The 21,992-nt window shown below is 44.8% G+C and overlaps 1 protein-coding gene and 1 non-coding gene across 3 annotated transcripts in view; one reads left to right on the top strand and one right to left on the bottom strand.

Moving 5' to 3' along the window:
* Positions 1–12,629, bottom strand: part of anapc1 (anaphase promoting complex subunit 1) — a 74,552-nt gene extending 61,923 nt beyond the window's left edge. For both annotated transcript variants that reach the window (XM_033613728.2, XM_033613729.2), the window contains exons 1-11: positions 12,450–12,629; positions 10,382–10,621; positions 10,067–10,231; positions 9,741–9,783; positions 9,526–9,623; positions 3,789–3,871; positions 3,526–3,599; positions 3,271–3,416; positions 3,038–3,195; positions 1,865–1,978; positions 1,166–1,384 (exon numbers count right to left, since the gene is read on the bottom strand). In XM_033613728.2, coding sequence (XP_033469619.1) covers positions 1,166–1,384; positions 1,865–1,978; positions 3,038–3,195; positions 3,271–3,416; positions 3,526–3,599; positions 3,789–3,871; positions 9,526–9,623; positions 9,741–9,783; positions 10,067–10,231; positions 10,382–10,597 — 1,316 coding nt within the window. In that variant the 5' untranslated portion in view covers positions 10,598–10,621; positions 12,450–12,629. The remainder of the gene's footprint in view (positions 1–1,165; positions 1,385–1,864; positions 1,979–3,037; positions 3,196–3,270; positions 3,417–3,525; positions 3,600–3,788; positions 3,872–9,525; positions 9,624–9,740; positions 9,784–10,066; positions 10,232–10,381; positions 10,622–12,449) is intronic.
* Positions 12,630–15,034: 2,405 nt separating this feature from the next.
* Positions 15,035–15,107, top strand: trnar-ccg (transfer RNA arginine (anticodon CCG)). Its single transcript has one exon. It is a non-coding gene; the product is annotated as a tRNA-Arg (tRNA).
* Positions 15,108–21,992: the final 6,885 nt, after the last annotated feature.

Below are 21,992 nucleotides of genomic sequence, written 5' to 3'. Positions count from 1 at the left end.
CCATGACATTACCTCCACCGTGTTTCACAGATGAGCTTGTATGTTTGGGATCATGAGCAGATCCTTTCTTTCTCCAAGCTTTCGCCTTTCCATCACTTTGGAAAAAGTTAATCTTTGTCTCATCAGTCCATAAAACTTTTTCCCAGAATTTTTGAGGCTCATCTCTGTACCTTTTGGCAAATTCCAGCCTGGCCTTGCTAATGAGTGGTTTGCATCATCTTGTGTAGCCTCTGTACTTTTGTTCATGAAGTCTTCTGCGAACAGTAGATTGTGATACCTTCACTCCTGCCCTCTGGAGGTTGTTGCTGATGTCACTAACAGTTGTTTTAGTGTCTTTCTTTACAGCTCTCACAATGTTTCTGTCATCAACTGCTGATGTTTTCCTTGGTCTACCTGTTCGACGTCTGTTGCTTAGTACACCAGTGGTTTCTTTCTTCTTCAGGACATTCCAAATGGTTGTACTGGCTATGGCCAATGTTTGTGCAATGGCTCTGATTGATTGTCCATCTTCTCTCAGATTCACAATTGCTTCTTTTTCACCCATAGACAGCTCTCTGGTTTTCATGTTGGTTCCACCTCTAAATGCAGTCTGCACAGGCAAAACCTATCGTACCCAATCTGAAACTGAGCTCAGACATTCAGTGCTATTTATTGTTTGAATAATCAATGTAATTGGGAGACACCTGGGCAACAAAACACACCTGTCAGTCACATGTTCCAATACTTTTGCTCTCATGAAAAATGGGTGGGTTCAAACAAAAGGTGCTATCTTCTAAGTTGTGTATCAGATTCAGATGTAAATACCTGGAAATGAAAGCTGAAATGTTGATCTCTTGTCCCATATTCATCTTTTGATGTCAAACCCAAATATTTTCAGTCTACAACAAAAATAAAGGAATTGGCCTCACTGTTCCAATACTTTTGGAGGGCACTGTACCTATGCATACCGAAAAGTTCAGGTGCTGTAAAGAACTAGAAAGCTAAGCAGCCGCATTACTGAACTCACCAGAATAAAGGCCATCACTTAGAAGTCAAACTTGAAATCACATTAAAATAAAACTATCAATAATTCATTCTCAATAATTGCTTGTCATTGACGTAAAATCATTGTGAGCCTGCGCAGACTCTGCATCTGTTTTCAGTAGAGTTCAGTCCTGATAATTACCTGTGACAGCCCGCTGTGACCGTCTCACTCCACAGCTGTTCCATGCAGAGGTCGGGTACGATGGGCTCCATCTCCGGCACCAGCATTGTCTCATTCACCGTGCTGTTGGGAGAGGGCAGCAAGCCGTGGTGCCCCCTGGGGGATGGGGTATGGAAAGACGTGTTGAAACGACCCACACCTGAAAGGGACGGAGCCGCCATGCCTGGAGAGTGGGCGCGGCTGGGATAGAAGGATGGAGGAAGAGAGAAGGGAGATAGCATAAAGTAGAGTTTACGACCACTGGTGATGCAGAGGAGCGAAGTTTCAATGAGCAGATATTCTTTTCTGAATTCTTTGTTCTACCAGGAACATACACACAAGGACAGGGTATACAGCACAGGTATATCTCTGCCAAATACAAAAATATATGTGAAGTAAATGTGTGAAAATCATGACTCTGCATCCTCTTAAAATTTGTCTTATGAATTAGGCATCCATGCTGACATTTTTTCTTTATCAGCTGTATTAATAAGGCATATTTAGCCTTTGCATTAAATTTTCTTAGGGTATTCTTTAATCAGGTCGGAAAGACTTGTTAGGAGCTAAATCTTTATCCATCCTGTCCCTTAGTGTCACATACTATACGTGTTTACTGAGTTGTTCCTTTAAAAAAAAAAAAAAAAAACATCATGTGCATGTTCCATTTGAAGTCAGACTCACCTGAGGGCAGCCATGTTGGATATACTCGGGGAATGAACACGGGAGTGTAATCCTGGTGAAGACGTCATGGTCCTGCCCTGGTGACTGTGCAGAGCACTGTAGTGGAGAGGAGAACTGGTGCCAACAGCATAGCCACACAGGAGCAGAAGACCAAGGAAAGGATCAGACATCAGCACAGGACCAGAGATGATTTGAAAAGTTATCAGTGGAAATATGATTTTATGAAAAATAACAATGATGCACACAAACAGTTGATCAATTGTCGATTCCCTGTCTGACAGCACATCTTTATGTTTTTTCTCTGTATATGCATCTTCATTATTTTATCCTGCTCTTGTTGACATATAAACTGATGTGGATTTAATAGGTTACATTTAATTGGACTACTGTCCTTGTCCTAGTATGCAAGCACAGGTGAGGAATTGATTTATTGACCAAAGTATTTCTGACTCCGCTACGATAGACTGCGATATGCTCCCTTTCAGCTTGTTAGAATTGGACTCTTTTCTGGTTGACCTATTACGTCACAGACCAAACAATCGATGAACAAGTTAGCTACAGTTAGCTTGCGGCAAACTGGTACTATAGTGGACAACTTTGGAGCTCTGTACATTTTGTCCTTCTAAAAAATGCTTGGCTCTGGATGTAGATTTCACCATGCTGTTACCAGGTTCTTCTTCTGTTACACATTTAATGCTTTTGATTTTTGGGTCAAAGCTTAGGGCAGAAACTGAAGCATGTACCAAGCGCCTCGGCCAGTTTGTATCTGATTGACTGTATACATGCAGGAGTAATGTGACTCCTAATCACATTATCTGGGTGTGTTAGTCCAACTTTAGAGATTCGATTTCGTATGATTCCAGTTGGACTAACATGTTAACGTGTATTTCAAAAGTCTGGTTTTAGTTGGACTAACACAATAAATCAATTTTCTCTTATGTCATGTAAACATACTGAATTACGGGGCGTCGGAAGCGTGGTGGATAGTGCCGGCGCCCCATGTATAGAGGTGATGCCTCGCTGCAGCAGTCGTGAGTTCGACTCCGGCATGTGACCCTTTGCTGCATGTCGTCCCCCCATTCTCTCTGTCTCCCCATTTCACACTGTCCTGTATAATAAAGACAAAAAGCCCCCCAAAAAAATCTTTAACATACTGAATTACTTCACTTTTACCTTGTTCCAGTTACAGGACCAAGGCCGGTTATCCCACTGCCACCAGGGGAGTCCAGGCGGGAGATGTTACGGAGGTGTGAGGTCAGAAATCCTGATGCCATCATACCCAACGGCGTGCCAACTGGATCTGCTGTACACCGCAGGACAGAAGAACGCTCCTGATGGAAATAAGAGGCTCAAGGTTAGGGACAGGTAGAGTATCTGTGTTTGTGTGTGTCTGTGTGGTGACTCACATCCTGTGTGACTTTACGCAAGGCCCAGACAGAGTGTATTCCCTGTACAGTGTCATAGAAGACCACTACAGAAGGCTGACAGCAGCTGAATACTATCTTCATGGTGGCATCAGATGCATACTGGACTCGGGAGCCTTCGAACTGACCTGAAAACACACACAGAATCAGCTCAAAATACGGTGATGATTCATGAGGAAAGACCGAGAAAGTGCGAGAGAGAAAGGGGGATGGTGTGTGATTGTGTGTGTGTCGTACCTGCAGGTTTACACACCACTGGTGCGATCTCGTCTAGAGGATGCAGCATGCTGAACACTGTGGGCAGAGGTTCCCTGTGGAGACAAAGAGCTCAGTACCTCAGTTACCTGCCAAATGATGATGGTTAGTGTGGAACTGTGTGTGTGTGTGTGTGTGTGTATGTGTGTGTGTGTAGTGTGGAACTGTGTTGGGGTTTGAATCTGTTTGTGTGTCATGCTGTTGTTCTTTACTTGTGTGTGCACGTGTGTGGTGTCAGCATGTACCCAGGGGGGCCGAGTTGCGTGTCAATCGCTGTGTTTTTTCGTTCTAACAAAAGTCCAAACTTTGTCGCCCAGCCATTTGAGACCTGGAGGAGACAAGAGGAGAGTGACAGGGGAGACATTTTTAACATAATGTCATGTTGTTGTGTAATAATGACAACAATTAATGTTTTAATTTTGTTTAATTAAGTACAGAAATGTATGGTAATGTAAAGGTATAAGTAGTTAAATGAAAATGCCACAGCTATTTAAGACGTCACTTTTGGCTCAGGGACACTGTGATGGACAGTTGTTCACCATCTTCTGACATTTTATAGATGTAATGATTTAGTCAATTAACTGAAGGAAGAGTCTAAAGATTATTTGATCAGGAAAATAATTGTTATTTGGGGGCTGTTTGTAATATTTCATAATATGACTTTTGATTGAGCCAAAAAAAAAAGTGCTCTTCTTTGCCACTTCCAAAGAGAGTGAACGGTCAACCAGAGAGCAGCAGACTGAGGGTCGTAGTATCAAGGACACCCCAGCTGTGGGGATGCTTCATGTTACAAAGGCACTCATTAGAGTGAGTTAATCTATATTTTGCCTCAGGGTAAGTGCACATATTAGGTAAAAAGACAGTATTAGGTTCAGTAATTAAGATTTGTAACATCAGAAATGTGGACTTTCACACAGAAGAGCTTCACTCATTTTGACAAAAAGAAATAAAAAGATGGATAAATTAAATTAGAATAAAATGTTTGAGGCAACGAAGTCCTCACAAATTCAAATGTAAGACTGTTGAATGACTTTAAAGGCCTGATATTTATAAAATTTAATTTAAAACTTTTCTTCTTCTCCGTGAACCGTCACCTTATCGTGGTGGAGGAGTTTGAGTGCCCTAATGACCCTAGGAGCTATGCTGTCGGGGGCATTTTGCCCCTGGTAGGGTTTCCCATGGCAGATTGGTTCTGGGTGAAGGGTCAGACGAAGAACGGTTCAAAAGACCCTTCATGATAGACACAAACAAGGACACATGCACCCGGCCCGGAGGGTTACCGGGGCCCCGCCCTGGAGCCAGGCCTGGGGTTGGGGCCCGTGGGCGAGCGCCTGGTGGTCGGGCCTTCGCCCATGGGGTCCGGCCGGGCCCAGCCCGAACCGGCTACATGGGCTCGTCCCCCTGCAGGCCCACCACCCGCAGAGGGATCCAGAAGGGTTCGGTGCAATGTGGATTGGGCAGCAGACCAAGGCGGGGGCCTTGGCAGTCCGATCCTCGGTTAAAGAAGTTGGCTCTTGGGACATGGAATGTCACCTCTCTGGCGGGGAAGGAGCCGGAGCTTGTGGAAGAGGTTGAGCGCTACCGGCTAGATATAGTCGGCCTCACCTCGACACATAGTTCCGGCTCTGGAACCCTAGTCCTTGAGAGGGGTTGGACTCTCTCCTTCGCTGGAGTTGCTCCGGGTGAGAGGCGGAGGGCCGGGGTGGGCTTTCTGATAGCCCCCAGACTCTCTGCCTGTACGTTGGGGTTTACCCCGGTAGATGAAAGGGTTGCTTCCCTGCGCCTTCAGGTCGGGGAACGGGTCCTGACTGCTGTCTGTGCTTATGCACCGAACAACAGTTCAGAGTACCCACCCTTTTTGGAGTCCCTGGGATGGGTGCTGGACAGTGCCCCGACCGGGGACTCCATTGTTCTGCTGGGGGACTTCAACGCTCACATGGGCAATGACAGCGGGACCTGGAGGGGCGTGATTGGGAGGAACGGCCTGCCCGATCTGAACCCGAGTGGTGTTCAGTTATTGGACTTCTGTGCGGGTCGCAGTTTGGCCATAACTAACACCATGTTCAAACATAAGGATGTCCATCGGTGCACGTGGCACCAGGACAGCCTAGGTCGCAGGTCAATGATCGACTTTGTAGTCGTATCATTTGACCTGCGGCCATATGTTCTGGACACTCGGGTGAAGAGAGGAGCAGAGCTGTCAACTGATCACCACCTGGTGGTGAATTGGATCAGATGGTGGGGGAAGACGCCGCGCAGACCTGGCAGGCCCAAACGAACAGTGAGGGTCTGCTGGGAACGCCTGGCGGAAGAACCTGTCCAGATGATCTTCAACTCCCACCTCCGGGAGAGCTTCGACCACGTCCCGAGGGCAGAGGGGGACACTGAGTCTGAATGGGCCTTGTTCCGCTCTGCCATTGTCGAGGTGGCGGTTGCGAGCTGTGGCCGCAAGGCCGCTGGGGCCAGTCGCGGCGGTAATCCCCGAACCCGCTGGTGGACACCAGAGGTGAGGGGAGCCGTCAGGCTGAAGAAGGAGGCCTACAGGGCATGGTTGGTCTGTGGGTCTCCGGAAGCAGCTGACGGGTACCGGCGGGCCAAGCAGAGCGCAGCGGCGGCAGTCGTGGAGGCAAAAACTCGGGCGTGGGAGGAGTTCGGTGAGGCCATGGAGGAAGACTATCGATCGGCTCCAAAGAGGTTCTGGCAAACCGTCCGGCGCCTCGGGGGGGGGAAGGCGGCAATTTGCTCACACTGTTTACAGTGGGGGCGGGGAGCTGCTGACGTCAACTGGGGACATTGTCGGGCGGTGAAAGGAATACTTTGAGGAGCTCCTCAATCCCACCAACACGTATTCCAGTGAGGAAACAGAGACGGGGGTCTCGGGGGCGGGTCGTCCAATTTCTGGGGCAGAAGTTGCTGAGGTAGTGAAACAACTCTGAGGCGGCGGAGCCCCGGGGGTGGATGAGATTCGTCCTGGATATCTCAAGGCTCTGGATGTTGTAGGGCTGTCCTGGCTGACACGCCTCTGCAACATTGCGTGGACATCGGGGGCAGTGCCTCTGGAGTGGCAGACCGGGGTGGTGGTCCCCATTTTCAAGAAAGGGGACCAGAGGGTGTGTTCCAACTACAGGGGGATCACACTCCTCAGCCTACCCGGTAAGGTCTACTCCAGTATTTTTCTGTTCTTTGTGCTCTACTAGGGATGTAACAATATCACAATCTCACAATATTATAATACTGTACCCCAATAACAAGCCCATGACATTTATTGCAGTATTGTAAGACATGTCATGATATCAAAACCTCACTGTATGATAATAGTACAGTAGCTCCACGGTATAATATTAATTCCATTATCCATTAGTCAACAACAAGAACATTTGGTCAAAAATAAAATAGCTTATCATGCCTTTCTCAATCACCAGCCTCTTTCCCTTTATCCCTCCCTCACCTGCCTGTCTGCCCCCACCTCACTCCCCCCCCCCAAAACAAGCGCGTTGCACCGAAGGCGCGCCACTGGCGTCGCTTTGGGTTATGAGCGCACATGACGCACGTCTACAGTAAAAGTAATGGGTTTGAGAGTGCAAAAGAGCTACATCTGAACGCCCCCCATGCGGCCTGTCTTGCTTTAGACAAATAGGGAAAACCCTGACATGTATCTGATATGTCATAGGCCTATATCTGATCCCTGATCGGGATGTAACTTCCGATTCCGATCGAGTCTGAAACCACGTGATCGGCCCCGATTTCCGATCACGTGATCGGATCGGGACATGCCTACTCTTTACCCTCGCAAGGGTGCTGGAGGGGGCATGGGAGTTTGCCCAACCAGTCCACATGTGTTTCGTGGATTTGGAGAAGGCTTACGACCATGTCCCCAGGGGCATCCTGTGGGGGGTGCTCCGGGAGTATGGGGTTGGTGGCCCCTTGCTAAGGGCCATCCAGTCCCTGTACTGAAGGAGCATGAGTCTGGTTCGCGTGGTTGGCAGTAAGTCGGACCTGTTCCCAGTGAGGGTTGGACTCCGCCAAGGCTGCCCTTTGTCACCGGTTCTGTTCATAACTTTTATGGACAGAATTTCTAGGTGTAGCCGAGTGGTGGAGGGTGTCAGGTCCGGTGATGGGAGGATCTCGTCCCTGCTTTTTGCGGATGATGTGGTCCTCCTAGCTCCATCGAACAGTGACCTCCAGCTCTCGCTGGGGCGGTTCGCAGCCAAGTGTGAAGCGGCTGGGATGAGAATCAGCACCTCCAAGTCTGAGGCCATGGTCCTCAGCCGGAAAAGGGTGGATTGCCCACTCCAGGTCAGGGGGGAGGTCCTTCCTCAGGTGGAGGAGTTTAAGTATCTCAGGATCTTGTTCACGAGTGAGGGTAGGATGGAGCGGGAGATTGACAGGCGGACTGGGGCGGCGTCGGCAGTGATGCAGGTGCTTAACTGGTCCGTTGTGGTGAAGAGGGAGCTTAGCCAGAAAGCGAAGCTCTCAATTTACCGGTCGATCTACGTTCCAACCCTCACCTATGGTCAGGAGCTCTGGGTAGTGACCGAAAGAATGAGATCGCGAGTACAAGCGGCCGAAATGAGTTTCCTCCACAGGGTGGCTGGGCTCAGCCTTAGGGATAGGGTGAGGAGCTCAGACATCCGGGAGGGACTCGGAGTACAGCCGCTGCTCCTCCACATCGAGAGGGGCCAGTTGAGGTGGTTCGGGCATCTGGTAAGGATGCCTTCCGGACGCCTCCCTTGGGAGGTGTTTCGGGCATGTCCAACCGGGAGGAGACCTCGGGGCCACCCCAGAACACGCTGGTGGGACTACATCACCCGGCTGGCCTGGGAACGCCTCGGGGTTCCCGCGGAAGAGCTGACGAAAGTGGCGGGGGAGAGGACTGTCTGGGCTTCTTTGCTGAGGCTGCTGCCCCCGCGACCCGGACCCGGATAAGCGGAAGACAACGAGTACGAGTACAAGTATGAGTACGAGCACGAGTAAAATGTTTGAGGCAACGAAGTCCTCACAAATTCAAATGTAAGACTGTTGAATGACTTTAAAGGCCTGATGTTTATAAAATTTAATTTAAAACTTTTCTTGCTCTCCTCACAACACCAACATGTCATCAGTTTGTGCCTTTAATCATTTAATGAATGTCCACCAGAAAATTCTTACACTTATCACCACCTTCACAGGCCTCAAGCACACACAAATCAAACGTGATTTCCTCTGAGCAGCCCAAAAACACTGTTGCTGCAACTTACTGGTAAAAACACATCCCTGAATCAAATTACCTCTTGTTGCTGTGCAACAAACTGAGACCAAAAATACACACACACACACACACACACACAACCCTCAAATACACATGAGCAAACTCACATACACACAAACACATTTGCGCTATCAAAAAAAATATCTGCATGATGAAAAACACACTCTTATTCTAGTTCAGTAAGTGCACAAAAACAAGCAGGGGCATCTTACACACACACTGGCATCTGATATTGATGGGGTTCATTCCCATTGTCAGTGATCCAAAGTTTTCATTATTATTGGTTAGCCAGGCAATAGCTCAGCCCCAGGGACTTTTTACTCAGTGGGAAATGAAGGCAGTGAGCATGACTGTTGTATGGTATGACTGATTTTGAAATATTATTTTCCAAAATGGATAATCAAGCGTCTTTAGAATTCAGTCCCTCGTATATAGTAAATACTTACAGGCTGGAGCATGAAAACTCTGGACAGAATTGCTCCAAATGTTCGCCCAAATATGTTTACAGATATCAAAGTTTGAGGGCTTTGAATATCCAAAAACCTTGTAACATTAAGTGCACACATCCCCATCTGTCTGCCAGCCTGGATGGTCCATGGTGAGTTACACCAAAGGAAACCAAATTTACAAGAGAGGGAAAAGATCAAAGGTTGATCAGACCAGCTAGCTAAAATGTTTGACTCCCTCTTCTTGTGGGACAAGAGATTTGTCATCAGTGTCTCTCTCCCCCTCACCTGGAAGGGTAGTGGTGAGATAAAATCCTTCCCGGTTACGGTGTGAACGTTGACACAGCTACTCTGGATGATACACACTGTCTGCTCCACTTCCTCTTCTGCAAATCAACATTGAAGATAATGTATCTTTTTTATGTACATCATAATGAAAATTGATGGATAACTTAAAACAAGAATTGCTTCTCAACAACAAAGAGTTTTTAATGATTCAGTACCGTCTTTCTTGTCCTGGGGAACAGCAAAGTTGCACCATAAGGCCTGCGGAAAGAATATAAGACAGTGTCAACTCCTAGAAATACTTGCTTTTAAAGACATAAATGATAAATCCTGACCATCACTGTGCATTGAAATAAGTCTTATGTTTTGGTGCATCCATACAAAAAGCCCATCCTGACACAAGACACTTCTTTCATTCACAAACTTGCACTTCTAATTTTTGTTGTTTAAAGGGCTTCTGTCTTCACAAAAAAAATGAATGAAGTGTAACTGACAAGTGATATCACAATAGCTTACAGTCTAAAAACAGCTTTCAGTAACTGACCTGCTGCACTGGGGTGTCAACGGTGAAGGCTTTATATACATTGGAGGCTTGGGTCCGACTGCCCTGGCTCCAGACAACAACAGTTCCTGCTGTGTAGAGCTCCTCTTCAAACTCCACATCCTCCTCCCTGACTCCCATGCAGCCCTTCCTGAGCTGCCAGTATTCCTGCCAATCAAAACACATCAATTATGAAAGCAACACCACAAAGATGTTCAGTTGTTTTTATCTTCTTTAATGTTTTACAAATGGAAGTGCTTGTGTAGGGGGGATGTAAGTACCCTAATGTAAAAGTCATGTAATGTCATATAATCTCACCCTCTCTCTCTCCTGCAGACTGACTTCCTGCAGCGACCCCACCAGGCCGGCGGCGCCATCTGACGACCAGAGCTCGGAGGCAGGCTGGAGCTCTCGGAGCTGCAGGTTGAAGGCGTTTGGATGGTTCCTGCAGTGCTCGCGGCCAAACGGGACAAACGACTGCAATTCCCCTGCTGCGATCATCGTGGCTGTCTCTTCATACACGACTTCCGACATGAGTTCCAGATATCAGCATTATTTCTGGGGAAAACAGAGGATATAGATGACAGAAAAATGTAGACAATTAAGCAATACTTTTTTTTTTGCATTTATTGGCCACAGCAAAGTCTGATGGGTTCAACATACTCTGCCAGACTCTTGCATTGTTGTGCATGTAGATAAGAACATTGAGAAAGTAGCATGAAAGCTGAGTAAAAAGAGGGGGACTTTCTATAATGCCATTAAAGACATCTAAAGCCATACCTACAGTTTACAAAGCACTGAAAAAATATTGCATAAATGATGTACTTTAATTACATGGTAATGAACTGTGGGGTCCAGACACAATTCTGAAAAGGGGATTAACACCAAATTGGAACCACAAGAACCTATTTTTCACCCAAATAATGCTTAAATTATTAATTTATATTGGTGACACAGCCATACTCGCCCTCCTTACAGATAGGGACTCAGTCACAGCCTACCCCCTTAACCCAGTGACGTATAGACAGTCACCTCCTCCACCTCAACACCTTTGACACCCGGCACCACAATACACCCACCGCCCCTCATTGCCCCACCACCATCCATGGCCAACCAATGGAGATGGTGGAGAGCTTCAGTTACCTCGGCATCTTCCTGGATAATAACCTAAGCTCTGATCACCACATCACGGACAAAGACTCTGCCAGCCGCAAACTAAGGGCTCTTTCAGTCAAATCCCACCTCCTGCTCCTTCTGTAGCATCACTGAACACATCCTCCTGTACAGCGCCACCATGCTCACCCTCACCGACAGAAACCATAGCACACAACCCCTTCCACCCCCTTAACCCATGCTTCTTCCTCCTCCTCTCTGACTACAGATACAGTCAACCACAATCCAGCTTTGGGAGGAGTTTTGTGCCCACAGTCATTATTGTTTTAAATAACCTTGGCAAACTCTGTGCTGAGTGTATTGCAGTGCTCTTGTCTGTGTACATCTTGTGTATTATCTGTTATGTTCTGTATCTGAGCTTTTATTTGCACAGACTGTGAATACAAATTTTAATTTGAACTGGACAAACCTACCATGCACAGTCTAAAACATAATGGACAGCAGGGTTTTCACCTGAGTTAGCAAGGTAGCTTGTGTAAGTAAAACTGAAACTTCAAAGAAGCCCAACTTAAATGTCAGAGACGATCATTTATTCATAGCTGTCATAAAAATAGCTATGAATTTGGAAGACAAAAAGCCACGAGTTATGACACTGTTAAGACAGTATTTGTCAAATTATAGTACTGTATTTACAAGTTGAACTTAAGGTGGTCCACGGTATAATAACTAACGCACTTTAACATTTCTGTACTGATTATAACGACCAGATTAAACATGCAGCTGTCAATGTTGTCTACGTAACATCAATTAGTGCCTTTTTTTCTCTAACTTAACGTTATTTAAATGTCACTAAATTAACGAGGATGACACAGCACTTTCTGTTAGCTAACGTTATCTATAACGTTATCCGTCACAACTTTTCATTATATTGTCAAAAAACCACAGTACAATAACTCATACAGTTCCCTGAATAGCAGTTATCACTATTATTTCTACTGTTGGCTCTGACAGACGGTATGCTAGCAGCTAGCTGGACATTTCCAACTTAAAAAATGTTACCCCAAAACTCATTACTTGACAGCCATTATGTTTCTGTAAGTAATATAAATAAACATGTTGACACTGACAGTTAGCTGTGAGTGAGCGGCTAGCTATTAGCACGCTAACGCTAAACACCCGTAGAGTACCGTTGCTTTCGCTAGCTCTATTAGCATGCTAGCTAATGTTAGCTTCAGCTAGCTTTGAGTTAGCAGGGAGACATTTAGCCGCTAACCTGCTAGTACGGAATAGTCTGGCTCTTGTCGCGGAGTCCCTGTCTTTCCTTTGTATGAGTCTTGCTTGGGCACAACGTCGTCACCGGTGCAAACATAAAAACAACTCGGAGCAGGTGCCAAACCGTGGATTTGGCTACCGCAGGTTTTCAAATGAGCGCGGACATGTTTGCTGTCCCGACATCCTCTTCCTCCACGAGTCAGCCAATCAGCAGTGAGAAGGAGGGGAGGGCGAAGCTGATTGGTTGTATTCATCACAGCTGCAGCATCCAGAAATCATTTTCCTCCCTCATCCTCTTCTTCTAGGTTGATTTTGTATAAACAGCTTTTTCACACTTACTTAAAGAACTGCTTGTAAAACAGCTAAATTCAATCATATTAAGGTTGATGTTATAAATTATATTGACTGTATTAAAAGCCTTCGAACCTATCAAATGATGTAACCCCATGGTTTGGCAAAGAAGCTTCGGGGGCGACTGAAAATGGAGGAAGATGCTGCTGAAGTTTTAAAGCACAAGCAGGAAAACCTTGGTGAAAAGAAAGGAAGTGGAGTCATGGAGTCACAGTGAGAGTGAACAGGAAAGAGTGACATACATGATGGTAATGAAGATTTGGTGTTTGAAAGAGGGAGGAGGATGTGGAGCTTTGTCAGAAAAGCACACTGTGGAGATGGATCGAGAAAAAAAGTGTGAGGTAGAAGTCAAACAATATGGGTTGATAGTCCTGGAGTGCATTTCAAAGAGACAGATGGAAAAGGCATTGAAAAATGAACTTGAATGATGAATATTTCCCGTTGAACAAGAAAGCCCCATTAAAAGGTGTTGTTGATGGAGTCTCACAGGTATGACAAAGCTTCGGTATGAGGAAATTTGACCAAGAAACTCAAGTCCATCATACTCTACTTTGATTTGGAATACTCATATCCAGTGAGAAAATATATTCCCAAACCACTTCAATGTAAGAAACTGTTGGGAGGGTTGGACATATGTAGCAGTGATACTAACACTTGTGGTAAACGTGGTGACAATCAATGTGAAGGAGACTGTGAGAAAGAACCAGAGTGAGTTGTGCAAAGGTGACTGTGCAGCATGGGAGGCTAGCTGTCCAAGGGTCGTATGAGGAATATTGCTTGTGTAAAGACCAGATGACGTTTTTGGCCTTTGTGGCAACGGTTACTAGCTGTACCACTGGAACAGAAAGAAAATCTGAGAAAAGTGAGATGATCATGGATGCAGCAAGAAGATCTCGCAAACAACCACTACACAGAAAATGTATCATATATCGGGAACTGGATGGGAAGCTCTTTTTATTAGTAGTAATATTATCATTTTATGTAGTGAGTGGAGACCTTAGTTTAAATCCAGTGGGTGGCGGTAATGCAACTTTTTAGATGCCATCCTCCTTTAAAAAAACCAAAGACAGAAGAAGACGTCACAAAGAGGTCTGAATGCAAAGACAATACGCAAACAGTGTTGTCTGCCTGACTTTCAGTCTTGATAACATGGTTAAATGTGGAGGATATTAATGAATGTTGCAGAGAGGATCACTGTCACCCCAATTAGGAATTAATAAGCTGATATTTATACGAGGAAGTGGTGGGTAATTACCAGCGCCTGTTTAAAGTCACACCCAGATTTAGACTCAGACAACAATAATGGAACCATTATACATTATTTCTGATAATGGGTTACGTATTTTATTTGATTAATTTCTTAATTTTTTTGCTTTTTGTGTGTAAAATGCTAGTTTTGTCCAAAATACAGTAGGCCATTACTGTAGTAAGTATTAGAAATAATTAGAAAAAAATATCTGCATCAACTTCCTTTAATAACGTTATGTTTATCCTATGCAACAACGTTCTTAAAAATATAATCTAGTCATCTACTGTTCAACAGGAAGGCCTGGTGTAGAATAAAGTTTCATGTTGTTGACAAATGGACAGACTGCATACTGTACTGTATCTGTAACTCCTTCTGTATCTGAGAAATCAAATTCAGCAATAGGTAGTCATGAAAAATTACACCTGAGTGGAAAATGAGGAGTCTGTGCATTACGGGTGCTGATGGGTGTGATGGATGACGCACAGCAACACGGAATGATCTGACTGAGTTAACGCTCCCAGACAATATCACTGGAGCTCCCTGGGTGGTGTGTGTGTGTGTGTGTGTGTGTGTGTGTGTGTCATAGAGAAATAAATAAAGAGAAGGTAAGAATGCTTTATCTATTAAATCTAAAAGAATATGTTAAAAAGAAAAGACAGAAAACAGGTCTGACTCAAATTGATAAAAATAAGTCATCATTGTTTTTGTTTTCCTCCAGTAGTGCTCTCATTTGTCTCTCTCTGACTCTGGTTGTTCCCTTGTCTCTACCCTCTATTTTGCGTCTCTGGATTTCCAAATTAATTTGGTAATTGAAGGTGACAGTTTCTGGCTGAAGAGCAGCAGTACAATATCTTGATTTCAGATGAAAATATTTATTTGAAATTAAAATCGATGTTAGAAAAGCTGCCTTTAAAACATGATTTCTGTCAGTTTATGCTGAGGAAGGTGACGTGGCTCATGTAATTGATATTTTTTTTCATAAAGCAGACCCAGTGGCCTAATGGATAAGGCATCAGCCTCCGGAGCTGGGGATTGTGGGTTCAAGTCCCACCTGGGTCGATGGAGATTAATCTTGTTTGGCCCCAAATTGGTAAAACAGGACTAATTCTAAAATGAATGTCTGCACAGTTTAAAATGTAATCTGCACCAACACCATCACACTATCCGAGTATCAGAAAATCTGTGAGAGAAGTAGACAGAGTGCATGTCTCTATAATTACTGGACAAGTTGTTATGTCGGTGGGTAAAATTGGCCTTTTCCATGCTTCCTTTCCACGAAACCAAGGAAATAAACTTTACAGTACTGTAACTCAACCATGATAGACACCTCATTATTTTAATTTAGCTGCAGCAGGTTGGCTGTGTGAGGTGAGGTCATCCTGCCATAACAAGCGCTCAGATTTCATTACTGCAGGGCTGCTGAAGCATCCGTGAGCAATGTGGTGACGCACTGCAGCCAACTGGGGAGGGACGGTGAGAGAGTCACACTCTGGTGGTGGTGTTCATTCTTGGAGATAAATGGCGTCAATTCTCCAAGTGAACCGCAAAAAAAAGAACCTGCAGAGGTTTGATGCTCACATGGTGACTTTAATTGTTTGCAGTGTTTCATTCCTTACATCTGGCCCAGGCACTGAGTGAAAACGCAGTTCATAAAGGCATCAGATACACCGGTACAATCTAATGCAGCTACACCACATCCTACCTTTGTGAAGCCCATAGTCTGCTCCATCAGAGAGGTTTTGGTTTTTGGGTGTTTTCACAAATAGTCCTTTTTAAACAAACTGAACTCAGTCCTCTTTCTGTTCACACTATAGCCTGTACATATTGACACCGTTTTGTTTTTACTTTGACGTGACACTGCAGTGCGGTTATAAAGCCCCTCGCTCTCAGATGAACTTAAAAATGGAGGAAAACCTTCTGTGCTGTAGACTGTTGCCGTTTGTATTCTGCATTCCACATCTGGAGACGTGCAGTATCTTCCATGGACCAAGCTACTCCTCGCCCTGCGTCTGTTTTTCAAGCGTCCCAGTGCAACAGCATGTGATCTAGAGGGCTAAATACAACGGCAAAGAGCAAAGCGAACCTAGAGCGCTTTGTATTCACAAGGCACAGGTGAACTGAACCGCACCAAGGACTTGAAGCGATCCACCTCACAGGCCCCAGTGCAACCATACTGCCTGGACTTTACCTTGTACACCAATCATGTGACTACCTGCTTGATCATGTGATTACTTGCCAGCATGTATAAGAAACGTGCTGCAGTCCCGTGCTCCTTGGATGGTCCCATTCACAGAGTTGGGAAGTCGTTTCTCCAACTTAGGTGTGTTCTTTAGCTTTAAGTCCTAATGTGGAAACAGCCTGGAGGCTACAAAGAAGATGTGTTGCATTTAATTGCTCAGAGAATTTAAACAACGTGTTGATAGAAGTTTGAAGCTTTATATTACAATGTGATTTTGTCCCAGACATGTTGCTGCACCTCCTAAAACTACTGAAGTATTGCTTCACCGACTAATGCAATAAATAGCTATTCTAGGTCACTCTATGTGGACAGCAACTAACGCTTACAACCTTATATCATATTACAAATTATACATGAGCAAAAAATTTACATGCAATAATGTGAATTAATAGAAAATTTATTAAAGTCAACCAAACATTGACTTTCATCTGCTATGTTTCTGTTGAATAGCGTAGAGAGAACTGGACCCAAAAGCATGACTCAGACAGCTGTTCAGTTTAAAGTGGATTTATTTTCAATAAACGAAGAAGGGGTGTCTTGGGTTGATCCAGGGCACTCAGGGGAAACTGGGCAGGCAGGCTGAGCAGGGCTGGAAACAGGTTGGCAGGCTGGTGTGGCAGGCAAACGGGTGACCAGTGAGTGTGGATCGCAAGATAGACTGAACGATCAGGTGGAGACAGGACTGCAGAGCCAAGGTATGAGTACTGCTGGGGTTGATTAGCGGATGGCTTTCAGGTGAGCAGGAGCTGACTGGCAACACGACTGATGATAGCCACGCCCAGACACACAAAGAGAGGCAGACAAGGAACCACGAGAAATAAAGGGGAGGTGGAAAGGCACAGATTATGACAGTTTCTGCATCAACTTGCCAACTCATGCACCAGAATTTTCTCCAACTTTCTGAGTTGTTGTTCCGACTTGAGGGGGTGTTCACTGTATGATCATTCAGCCTTGATGAAGGCCTGCAGACACATTTTTAACTGCCACTATGTCTAAATAGCTGTGAGATATTAAAGGCTTTTTAAATAACTACCGTCTTGGGTGCCTCAGATTTTATCGTCACTCCTAAACTAGCTGCTTCCCCATGTGAAGAGCACCCGAGGGACACTTTTTTTTCAAGCCTCACTCCATGCATACTATCTCGATACTGTCATTCCAATAGGAAAAGACCACTCAAGACATTTTGACATGTCATAGGAGAAAGGCACAGCTGCAGCTAATGTCATTAATGATGATGCCTCTGTTACATTCAGGTGTGCTGGTGTCCCAGCATGCACAATAGCAGGGCGCAACTGAAATGGAATGCAGCCATTATCATGGTATTACTCGCACCTGTTTGATGAGTCGAAATGTCTGCAGTGAGAAAGGCATGTGTGTGTGTATGCATGACGATTTTGCCAGCGTGGTTTGACGCTATTACACTTTTCCTCCCTAGAAAGAGCTTTCAGGTGACACATCGCACATGGTGCTCGAAGAAATGCACCGTATGAAGTGAAAAGTAAAATTTAAATTAGTAGATAGATAGATAGATAGATAGATAGATAGACAGATAGATAGATAGATAGATAGATAGATAGATAGATAGATAGATAGATAGATAGATAGATGGATGGATGGATGGATGGATGGATGGATGTCGGATTACGTTGTTTTCCCGTACAGGGAGAGCAATGTAATCCGATTGGTCCCCATGAGAGCCAGACCCGAGTGCATTGTGGGTATGGTTTTGCTGGTTAATGAGAGCTAATGATGGAAATGTGACTGTGTACGTGTGCGCGTGTACGAGTGTGTGTTGCGCTAATTAAAGTCTCTAGATGGCATTGCTGTACGTAATGTCTGCCATGGGGATGAATCGAGGCCAAATGTATTTATGTATTTAGTTAATTTAGGATGCAATGAAGAGCTCTGGTGGTCTAATTGATCTGTACAGGAGGCCGCACACCAAAAACAAGGCCTCCATTAAAGGGACCTCCAGGGAGCTGGGCTCTGATGAGTGCGTGGAGTGTGTGTCTGTGTGTATGTGTGTGTGTGTGTGTGTGAGAGAGAGAGAGAGAGAGAGAGAGAGAGAGAGGGAGAGAGAGTCAATCAACACTAGTCTCATATGAGCAGAGCTTGGGAAGTGGTTAATATAGCTTAGCGTGAAGACCAGGAGCATGTGGAGACACAGCTAGCTTCTCCAAAGCTCAAAAATAGATCTTGTTTGTATAATCCACACATAAACAGAAAATGGACAAATGACGATGATGTGTTGGGGCTATTTCTTTATCTGCATTTCTTCTGTGTGTGTGTACAGCTACAGAGCACGCTGCCAGATACGGTCACTAAGTACAGGTTTTGCTTTTGGTCGCAACCGGTCCCAAACAATATTTGCATGTTGGGCTCATGTGGGTAGTAAATGGGCTGAAAATGGGCCCTTTATAGGACTGTCTGTGAGTTCAGCAATGGCCCCATGCCAATTACCCACATGGATAGGTTTACCCAAATGGGCCACGTATGGGTTATACTAAGGCTGGGATCTTATCTGGACCTCACTTGGGTAAAATCAACCATGTAGGCAATTGCCATGGGGCTATTGTAAAACATATGGACAATCCTGTATAGCAGTGGTTCCCAACTGGTGGGTAGTGGTCCAAAAGTGGGTTGGACATCAAGTGACTCATGAACAAGTTTGTAAAAAAGCAATCTTTATTTTGAAATCCAGTGAATTTCTAACACAGAGGTCTTATTTTGAAGTGCTGTTTCATGCTGTAATGTGAGTGACTAACAGACAGCTACGTGACAGAGACAGGCTCATTAAAAACACAAACACAAGTATGACTTTAAATATATTAACCACTGCCATATAGGACTCATTTTCAGCCCATTAACTACCCACATGGGCCCCACATAGAAATGCTGGCTGGGGTGATGTTGCTCAAGGACTAAAGAATGTTTCAGTGAATTCAGTGCTCGAGAGATTTAATGTTACCCATAGACTGAATGCAAATAATGGTCGCAGTTCCTGTGACATCACCCACTGGATGGGGACTCACGTACTTAAGCTTTGAGTTTGGCATTTTGGCTGTTGCCATCTTGGTTTTTTGGAGCCAGAAGAGACCATATTGAGCGGGAGGGTGAAACTGTGCAGAAGCGAGGGGTGGATCTGACTCACAGACTGTAATGATGCCTCGCAGACAGCCTGCTTCACAAGCAGCCCTGCCCTTAATTTTGCAAAACTTCAAGCCTTAATAAAATGTAAACAGGTAAGTCATATAAAAATTCACCCCCGCACAGTTGTCCTGAATGTTGACATTAGCAATAGAGACCAAAACTGTTTTTTGTATCAGGCTGTAAATATCTTTATTTCTGCTGTAACATGGGGGCCAGTGGGGAGCGACTGGCTTCTGGAGCCAACCTCAAGTATCCATTCACATAACTGCAATCTTTGGCATTTACGCAAAGGCTTTTTTTGTGTTTAACACCATCATGAGATTAGTCACAGATCCTATGACTTCCTGTGCGGCTCAAAATCATACCTTTGTCTACTTAAATTGGCACTCAGTCATCAAGACTTTGAGAACCCCTGCCTTATAATCGGCCAAACAGCAGCTGATCAAGCAATCTTACGTCAAAGTAGCTGCTCTTGTAAAAAAGAACGGAACATGTAATTCTGAGTTGCATATTGATAACATCATCACCAGAACACATGTTGGCATTGTGCGATTATGCAAACCCTGAATATGTCACATTAATATGTTTCATATGTAGTGGATGTGTCAAAACTTCCTGTTGCTTCAAGTCTCAGTTTCATGGTGTGACAGAAGAAGAAGAAGAAGAAGAAGAAGAAGAAGAAGAAGAAGAAGAAATACTTTATTAATCCCAGAGCAGAATTTTTTTTTTTTCACTCTGTTGTCATAGATTCACAGGCCCGAAATACACACATGCACAAACAGGACCTGTACATGCATTAGATGGAGAGATATCAGAGCGAGGGGGCTGCCTTGGACAGGCACCTCAGCAGTGCTTCCAGTCCACCCTCCATATTTGGTCTGGACAAGGACTTGGACCGGCGTCCCTCCAGTTCCCAACCCAAGTCCCTAGTTTATGTATCAAGTCCCTATGGACTGAGCAACTGCCGCCTCACATGTGGTTGAGTTATGCACAAATACAACGTGGTTATGTTTAGGAAAAGATCATGTTTGGGCTTAAAATACCAGGTTTGGTCATCACAAATGTGACATGACATTGATATCAATATTCTCAGCTCATGCTCAAAAATAAAGAAAATAAACATATTTCCCCAAATAATGAATGATTCCTTTGACTTTGACAAAATAGTTTTAGTGGTTTTCTAATACGCTTAATTACGGTTGTCACTTGCCCAACCATGTTTGATAGCTAAAATGGTGAAAACGACATGCATGTCCAGTAACTGCTACAGTGGTGGAAAAAAGTTTTCGGACACCCTTAAAATTTTACACAATCTCAAATATTATCATGAAATATTTGTGGAAAAATCTTTTTTGTGTTTCAAAAGGTGTGGCTGCATTAGACAGATACAAACAAATACAAATTATATTTTTTTGTTTATTGTTTACAAGAAAAACTAACAAAACTAAATTCTTGACAGTTTCAATATGTCAGTTCTCAACATTGTCGGTATCAAAGTCAACAAATAACAGAGAATGTGTTCAAAACTGAACAAAAAATAAATAAACCATCACATCATCAAATTAATATTTAGTAGTCCTGCCACTGGCACGTAGTAGAGCTCTAATCCTGGCTGGCATGTTCCCCACGAGCCTTTCACACTGTTGAGGGGTAATCTTGTCCCATTCTTCTTGAATTACTGCTTTTAATTCTTCTAAATTCTTTGGTTTATGCTTTGAAACAGACCTTTTGATAATCCACCACAGATTTTCAATGGGGCTCATGTCCGGGGATTGAGCTGGCCACTCTAAGACCTGGATACTGTGCTCCTGCAGCCAAGTTCTACTGGCCTTGGATGCGTGGCAAGGGGCATTATCTTGTTGAAACATCCGGTTTTTACCTCGACGGAACAGTGCAAGCACAGAAGGGAGCATCTGGGTTTCGAGAATGGTACAATACTTGGTAGAGTTCAATGTGCCATCACAGACAGTGAGATGACCAACACCAGCAGCACTCATGCATCCCCAAACCATGATACTGCCTCCACCATGCTTGACAGTAGGTACTGTACATGCTGGAGATAATGCTTCGCCTGGCCTTCTGCGTACCCTCACATTAGTAGGAGGAAGATAAAGCTGGAAACTGGACTCATCTGACCACAAAATCTTCTTCCAATTCCTGGCTGTCCAGTTCTTGTGTGCCTGGGCCCAACAACGCCGGGCTAACCTCTGTCTCTCATTGATCAGGGGCTTCTTGATAGCCTTGCAGGACCTTAAGCCATGATCTAAAAGTCGGCCACGTACAGTGCGGGTGGAACACTGGACACCAGTTTGGTTTGACCACTGCTGCTGAAGCTCCTGTGATGTCATTCGGTGGTTTTGCCTGCACATGCGGATCAGGATGCGGTCATTTCTTGCTGAAGAAACCCTTGGACGCCCAGATCTTGGTTTGTCTTCCAAGCTGTTGGTTCATCTGTATTTCTGCAGCGTGTATCCAACTGCTGAAGGACTGCATCTGCACTTCCTGACTATCTGGCGGCAGCTGTACCCTTCCTGGCTGAGAATCTTTATCTTCAG

Source organism: Epinephelus lanceolatus, chromosome 17, assembly GCF_041903045.1.
Source record: "Epinephelus lanceolatus isolate andai-2023 chromosome 17, ASM4190304v1, whole genome shotgun sequence".
Classification (NCBI taxonomy): Eukaryota; Metazoa; Chordata; class Actinopteri; order Perciformes; family Serranidae; genus Epinephelus; species Epinephelus lanceolatus.
Note: the sequence above shows the minus strand (reverse complement) of the source record. Positions and strands in the feature narration are given on the sequence as shown.